At 48.3% G+C, this 8187-nt stretch overlaps 1 protein-coding gene across 1 annotated transcript; it reads right to left on the bottom strand.

The window, feature by feature from the left end:
* Positions 1-2046: 2046 nt before the first annotated feature.
* On the bottom strand, positions 2047-7826 carry LOC118087813 (interferon-inducible GTPase 5-like). The gene is made up of 2 exons (XM_035120824.2): positions 7478-7826; positions 2047-4911 (listed from the first exon to the last, which is right to left on the bottom strand). Exon 2 carries the CDS (start codon positions 4888-4890, stop codon positions 3667-3669), a length of 1224 nt encoding a protein of 407 aa, XP_034976715.2. The 5' UTR covers positions 4891-4911; positions 7478-7826; the 3' UTR covers positions 2047-3666.
* Between the last annotated feature and the right edge of the window lie 361 nt (positions 7827-8187).

Genomic DNA, 8187 nt, shown 5'->3' with positions numbered 1-8187 from the left:
TGAGTCATAGCTCAATGGTAGTGACCAAACAGTCAAGCACGCCTGTATATTGCACATAGGCCGTAGAACAGGTAATCACACCTATACTTGGCACAGCACCTCATTCATTCTTTGGACAGTGGAGATCATCCAAGGCCAGATTATGAAACAGGCTAACAAGCCCCATTCCTGGGGCCCATGATCTATCAAGCCGAGCAATTTCCAAGAAGTCCATTGCAAAGTTGAAGAATGGAGTTTGAGAACAACTGCATTGTACCAGATCAAAGATCTGCTCTTTCATATTAGCTTCTTGGGTGTGAGTCACCATGTTCTTACAATAATCCAGCATTCCAGAACCAGCACCCGCTGAGGTTGAAATCCTAGGCAGGCAGCTTTTAGATATCTTCACAGGCATTTCAATCTGCCTCTTCTCCCAACTCCCTTTTAGGTACAGTATAGACAGGTTCCCTGGAGCTTTGATCAGTAGGTACTTGCATCAGATTTAGCTGCCACAGCAGCACAAAGAAGAAATTTTATTTGGTCCACATTTAAAGGCAAGTTTACATAATTGACACCTTCTGAAACCATGCACAAAATGAAGCTCAGCCATCCTTTGAAATTCACACTTCCCCATTTTGCAATGCAGCTCTCCTGCCAAGTAGTGTGTACAAAAATGTATGGAGCAGGGGAGGAAGTGGGGGGGGGGGCACACAAGGAAATGCATTGTATTTGGGAACAGTGCTTTGCAAAACATTTTTTCCCATATTAACTAGGAAGAATTGCATACCAAAATTGATATATTAGAAATTTGCATTAAACTGCTGGTGAATTTTCATGAGGATTAAAAAAAACCCATGTGGAAATGTGGAGTATTGAATTTAGGACTGGAAAAAATGAGACACAGGGGGAGGGGGGAAACCCTGATACTGACAGTCACCCACATTATAGTGGCACAGTATCCCCTGGTGATTATATGTCTAATATAGCATCAGCAGTAAACAAAGGAAAGATTGCCATCTAGCGAGCTCCAGAAACCCTTGCACATGGCAAAACAAACTTTTGCAAAACTTACAAACAGGGTTCGGTAGCTACCCTTTTCTGTACCAAGGCCGCTATGGCTGATATACATAAATAAGTTGTTTTCCTTGTACAAAATGTTGCAGCATGAAGTGCTGCTGTTTAGGATTACAAGAACTGTTTAGGATTACAAGAACCCTCCCCACTCCGAATTTCCCATTCCCCAACCCACTCATTTAGCATAACATGGTTACTAAGCCTTCTCAGTACCCACTGCGCTATTTTGCAGGTTTCCCCTCCCCTTTGTGGCTACCCCCACAAAGATTTGTTGTACTTCTGCAAACCAAGGGGTTTGACGCCTTGTGCACTGGTGGTGCCATTCAGACTTCAGAAGTAACAACACACACAGGCTCAAGATCAGAAGGAGAAGAAATGACGGTGCTATAGGACAAGGGAGAGAAGTCCTCTTGCACATTTGCATTTAAAGCATTGGACACTAGTGGCAACCTAAGCTTGAAGCAGAATCACAACTTGCTGTGGAATTGATGAAAATGGGAGTTATGCTTTCACCAGGAGAATTTGCTGAGGTGTCCCCATCTAAGCTACCCAGCAGCAGGAAAGCCCTGTAATGTGGAACTCTCTGCTTTACTTTTTAGTAACTAAGAACACAAGCCCACTGGATCAGGCCAACGGTAAGCACTAAAACAATACATCTCAAATGTCAAACAGCAGTGTAAGGAGGTGCATCTTCAGAATCTGATGGAAATCATATGGTGAAGGAGCCAGATGAACGTCTATGGGGATTGAGTTCCACAATTTAGGGGATGCCACAGCGAAGGCCCTTTCCTGGGCAGCCCCGCCCCCTGAAGCTTTCAAAGCAGTCAAGCTACCAAGAGGGCCTCCTCTGTGAATCTCACCACCCAAGGGGATCTGTGGAGAAGGACGTGATCTCTCAGATGTTCCCTGTGTGTTCCACACTGCCTCTTTGTTTGCTTCACAAGGGTCTCCTTGACCCCAAGGATACAATGAACAAGGCACAAAGGCACCATATGCAGAAAAATAGAAAAATTTATTGGTTAGAAATGCCCTTTACATATATTTATATATATTTTCCTTGCTGGTCAAACTAATAAGCGATTGCCCTGGGTTATGACTCAGATACGGAGACTGCTAACTCGAAAATCAATTATTACTTTCAAAAAGCACATGAGGTGGTCAATACAATTTGATAGCTGGCACACTACGATAATGGCTCACAATCTACTGAACAGTGTTAACATTGGAGGAGGATTGTACTGCCTGCACCTGTGATCAAGATGCACCAGAACTCGCACTCACATACAACTTTATTTAATACAAGATGACTCTTAAAAATAATAAATCTGCTCACAGACGATGCAGTCCAGGGATTGCAATGTTAAAACTGGTCACTTCTGAAGTTAAGGTAACAAGCTGAGTGGAGTTACAGAAAAGTGCACCTGAAGTTTGCATTTGCAAAGTGATTCCCACAGGAGAGGCAGTTTCCGCCATTTAAAGAGCTGCTTCTCCTTCCAGCTTCACACAATCAAAACCCTGTGCTTTGGCAGTGTCGCCGCACAATCTTCACATTCCTGGCTCCAATTCATCATGTTGTGGTCTGCCTCCCACTAGATTCCTTTCTGTTAGATGCATTTGAAGCCAAGTCAGAAGCAAACACAGTCTCTGTGAGTTATGATCTCTCCCAGCCCTCCCAGATGTAGCCACTTGAGAAGAAGAGATCCTGCAAAGAAAGGGAGACAGAGATGGTACTTCTCTGCTTCCCATCCTGCAATCATAGTCAACTGGAAAACTGTCTAGCCAGTTTGGTACCCTGTCCACAGTTACGGCTGAACTAGGATTGGTCACTGTCATGTGGCGTGCTCTTCAGAGTGTTGCGTTTCCTGTTACAAATAGCTGGTGAGCCATATCAAGGCCATGGCATGGGTGGGAAATGACTTTCATCCGTGGACCTGATCAGAATTGCACCCACGTGTACCATGCTTGTGATTCGCAATGGAAGGAAAGATCCCATTGGTACCACGTCCAGTCTGACCTTCTGTCGATGCTCTATAATGCTTCGAAATCTGTACGGTTCTACTGTCCCGGCTACAGGAGGATAACAAAAGTGATTGCACTCGCCGTCAGTGATTTGGGTCAAAAATGTTTCCACTTCATCAGTTCATTAGCAACAGTGGATGCCAACTGCAAATATGGCATTAGGGAAGCCTGACTTCTAATCAATGTTTTAAGCTATGTTTCTGAAACACAAATAAAAGCAAGCGTGCTAAATTCAACGACTCGAGGGGCTCAGGAAATTTCCCAAGGCCAACTGAATTAATTTGCATTGGGATTTTTTGGCAATTTATTATTTTCCACAAAAAGTTGTATCACTGGACGTCATATGTAGGATTCTGATAACAGTAACCCACAATATCTAGTAGAACTACAGAAGATATTTCCAGTTATATCAGCGGGTGCATCAGGATTTTTGGATGGTACTGCCAACGTGAAGTTCATCCCACAAAGACTTTTGACTGCATTTTCCTGGGTTAGCTAGACCTAAGTGACTAAGAAGCAGGACTGGTGGATAAAATAGTAGGGGGAGGCACCTACGATCCCCAAGCACTTTTAAGGAGCTCTCTTGCTCCACCTTCAATCAAAAATAAATCCTGGTTCTGGAGGGTAGCAGAGGGAGCCCTGAGCCTCATCCTCCAAAGCAAAGGCCCGTCCTAGGACCCTTTGGGCATCTTGCGCAAAGCTATCAAGGGCGGTATGCAGCAGGTAATAGGCACCCACGAAAGAGATGGCCCCAGCTACCATGTTGTCAAAAAGAGGCACTTTGTTCTTCACCACGCGGGCCGCCACTTGGCCGTACAAGGCAGCTTGGTTCAGGACGGCGTGCACAGCGTTCTCCGAAAGATCCTTCCCCAATGCTGAGCACACCTGACTGGTCAGCTCGTGGCGGGGCTTGGAGGCCGCGAGGGCCAAGACCCCCAGGGACTCGTCGTCTAGGCCGAAACTCTTGCGGTAGGAGTGGAGGGTTTTCATGAGCATGGGAATGTTGAGGTGGAGGTTCTGGCCAGGCAACGCTGAGACGGCGCAGGCCAGCAACGCCTTCTTCCAGATGTGCTTGCGCAGCGATGCCTTCTTCTTCTCCACAGCTGCTGCCGTGATGCAAGGGAAGGAGAGCAGCAATACGTGTCTCTTGTGGCCTTCGAGCTCCTCGGCCAGAGTGTCTTGCAAGCGCTGGAAGTCAAACCGGTGCAGCTCGAAGCTGGAGACCAGGAAGACCTTGGGGGAATCCAGGCCTTCCTTCCGCAGCTGGCGGAGGCAGTCCGCCTCTATCTCCCGCAGCACCTGAGCCTCCTCAAAACGGGTTGGCCTTCGTCGCTGCGAAGCCTTCAGGTCCTGGTCCACCTTGGAGCGGACGAAGTAGAAACGCTTGCCCATGGAGCCCACGGTGCGGGCCAGCCTGACATGGTTCTCCCGGAACCGCTCCGAGGCGATGATGATGAAGAAATCGTATCTCTCGAGACCCACTTGTTCCAGGTAGCGCTCTGCTTGGAAGCACAGGGTGCCGATGCCCGGCAGGTCCCACAGGAGGACGCTGGGCAGGCGAGGGTGAGAGTACGATGTGGGTACGGCTGTGGTTTCGATGACGCCGGTAGCAGCAGCACGGGGGTCTCCGTCGCTAAGCCCCAGCAGGGCGTTGATGAAGGTGGATTTGCCTGCACCAGATTCGCCTGTCACGGCGATCTCTAGCTTGGTGGTCTCCAGGGAATCCAGGAGCGACTGGACCTGGCTGGACACCTCCAAGATCACACGGGATTGGATCACAGAACCCATCTCTCTGAGGTCCATCTCCTGGATTTCCATGGTGTCTTAGTGGCAGAGGCTCTGGTAGGAGCACAAGGGGGAAAGAAGAGAATCAGGGTTTTTGGTGTTCCAAGTCTGTATGGTTTTTTTGTTTTCTCCTTCTCCTGAATGCCACTGTCTAAACCGCTAAGCCCTGGGGCCCTTCCAAAATTAGTAAGGGAAGGAAATCAGGGTTTTCAGCTTCCAAATGCCAAAGAGGACTGAGCTCCTGTTCCTTCAATTAGTTGTACAAAAGAGGAAATGTTGATTGGGGGCATTTGTCACCCCAGAGTAAGAAAAACTGCCCTTGGCAAAATTCCCTCCACACAACTCAACTCGGCTCAAACAGCTAGTGCACCCTTTTCAAGCTTATCAGTGGCGGAGCTTCATGCTCCGGGGGGCGGGGGTGGGGCTAGCCCCCGTTCTGGGGCGGGGGTCGCCTCCCGGAGTGGCGTGGCGCGCGTTCGAGGGCCCTGACACACCTCCCGGGGGCATGGCGCACCTCCTGGAGTGGCGGGGCACACATTTTGGGGGTGGGGCAGGTGCCCGCGATGGCACCCCTTGGAGTCCGCCACTCGGGGCGGCCCGCCCCCACCGCCCCTATCTTCCTACGCCCCTGAAGCTTATTATGATCGGGGTGCTAGACGGGACAAATCTTAGGCCTGATCCGCCAGGGCTTTCCTTACATCTTCCATGGCCACCCCATGTGGAAATGGTGAACGGCACCTTCACACTTTTCAGGCAAGGCTGCAAATCATGACCGGTTAAGCTGTCACAGGGAAGGAATCCCAGCTTTTTTTTTTTTGCTTAATTATGCCTAATGCATTTCAAACAGTTGTCCTTTTTTAAAAAACAGGTCGCAATCGTTTGCAGGCTGAAGTTAGTTGTTCAGAGGCAGAAGAAAAGCTGTTTGAAAAGTGTTGGACTTGATTTAAAGCAAAACAAAATACCCCCGACTACATCTCCTCCTAAACCAGGGGTTAGCAAACTTTTCCAGCAGGGGGCCGGTCCACTGTCGCTCACACCTTGTGGGGGGGGCGGACTACATTTTGGGGAGGGAAAATGAACGCATTTCTATGCCCCACAAATAACTCAGAAATGCATTTTAAATAAAAGGGCACATTCTACTCATGTAAAAAGATGCTGGTTCCTGGACCGTCTGCGGGCCGGATTTAGAAGGCGAGTGGGCCGCCCCTGGCCCCTGGGCCTTAGTTTGGGGACCCTGTCCTAAACCTTCCATTGCACTCTTCCTTTAGTGCTTATGCCTGGCTGGAATGCGTCCTTGAACTCTGATCATGCCTCTTGCTTGGATGGAGAACACAGCAGGGTTCATGAGTGGGTGTAGAAAATAGCCTTCGCCACAATAATAAGATTTACATTAATTGTTCTGCTATTTTTTTTACTCTGGCCACACTCACCACTATCATGTGGCCCTCAGAAGCTCGCCCAGAAGGTAATGTGGCCCTTGGCCCGCCCCTGACTTCCCTCTTTCTTTTCCTTGCCATTAATTCTGTCCCACTTTTCCTTCCTGACAACTATCTAAATGAGTATTTAAAGGCATAGGAGCTTTGCTCTAGCCATTTTCAAGATCCAAATCAGGAAAAAAATCAGCAGCAGGCTACTGTATTTTGTTTTATTAATTATTATTATTGTTGTTGCTGCTGTTATTACTACTACTACTAAGCTCTTCCATTCAAAGAGAGCATTCCAAGCATCGCATGTGCTTAAAACTACAGAATAGAGGAAATCAATTACCTGTAAATTAGAAAAACGCTACAAAAGTAAATGAGCAAGCTACAAGAAGCTACAAAATAGCTGATAAGAACAGCCTGCTGGATCAGGCCAAAGTCTCATCTAGTCAAGCACCGCAGTGGGCAGCCAGGTTATGTTTTTATATTGTGATTTTATCTTGCGAACCGCCCTGAGACTTGCAGGTATAGGGCAGTATAAAAATTTAATAAATAATTATTATTAATAATAATATTCAGAAGCATAGCTGCCTGGCAGTTAAGGCAGAGCCTAGCTATTATGGCTAGTAGCCACTGATAGCCTCCTCCTCCTCCATGAATTTCTCTAATCCTTTTTTAAAGCCATCCAGTTAATGGACATCACTGCCTCCACCAGTGATTCCCAACAGCAGATGACTAAGCAAGCAAATAAAATAGCTTTGACTTAATATGAAAGATTCCTCCTGCACCCACAAATGCGGGATAGAGCCCCATGTCTCACCTCACCCAATCCAATGAGTTGTTGCAAACCAAAAGAGAAACAAGACTCCCAGCTGCCGGCTTTCCCTTCTCTAACCACTAGAGCCCACCCTTCCCATATTCTGAAGGGTAGCCAACCCAGTGACTGACTGCTGCAGCAAAAAACCAAGAGCCTTTTGACACCCGGAAGTGGGCCACGGTTCGTTGTGGGAAAAGCTTGAGGATTCGAGGCCAGCTGGTCGGATGCTCCGGAAAGCTCCTACTGCAATCAATCTGCAGGCCTTCAAGGTGTCACCAGACTCTTCGCTTCCTTGAGTTTTCACCAAAGCGCAGCGCTTTTTTGCAACTGGGGGGATGTGTGCGCTTCTTCGCGGCAGCTTTGAGCCCTCCCCTATACTCACAGAATTGATTTCCCAAATCAATTCCCTAAGGCGAAGCGGCAAGCGAGCGAGCAGCAGACGCAGCTACCCGGAGTGGACCCTCCCGATCGTCTGTAGGAGGAAAGGAAAGGAAAACAGAAACCATCACATGGGAAGAGGCGGAGCTGCCGGTGCAAGAAACGCGCTGGTTGGGACTGAGAAAACAGCAGGCTATTTAACTAAGAAGAAAAGCCGGGCTGGACTGGTCCTGAGTGGCTGCTGCAATTAATTCGTGCCTTGGTGACCCAGATGCACCAGCCTGAGTCACATCGCAAGGCAGCCACTGCCCGGGGGTCTGGAAAGCAGTGCGCGCAGAAAAGGTGATCCCAGGAATGGTCGGTGCACCGGAGAGGGAGGAGGAGGAGCACGCGCTCTCGGGGATTGTTGGGTCGCCTTCTGTGAATCATTGCAAGTTCGCGAAGGGGGAGGTGGATGGGAAAGGGGGAGGGTGAAGCTGATTTACAAAAACGATCCACATTGGAAAAGTTATTAACTAATGCATACTGATGGCAAAATGACTAGAATGAAAGGCATCACAGACCCCTCCAAAAAGTGAAAAGAAATGTAAGTGGTCGGGGTTCCTCTGGGGAATTAAAAGGGAAGAGGTCGTCGTGCAATTTCCCTCTGGCCATTTCGCGCTTCCTGACTCTATAGTAGTGCCATTTTCCACACACTATATGTCATACCAATTC

The sequence above is a fragment of the Zootoca vivipara genome, chromosome 6 (genome assembly GCF_963506605.1).
Source record: "Zootoca vivipara chromosome 6, rZooViv1.1, whole genome shotgun sequence".
NCBI lineage: Eukaryota > Metazoa > Chordata > Lepidosauria > Squamata > Lacertidae > Zootoca > Zootoca vivipara.
The sequence above is the reverse complement of the archived record's forward strand: the minus strand, read 5'-3'. Positions and strand labels throughout refer to the sequence as shown.

What these genes read in the sequence shown, in the direction of transcription:
- LOC118087813 (XM_035120824.2), bottom strand. Translation starts at nt 4,890, where the DNA reads ATGGAAATCCAGGAGATGGACCTCAGAGAGATGGGTTCTGTGATCCAA.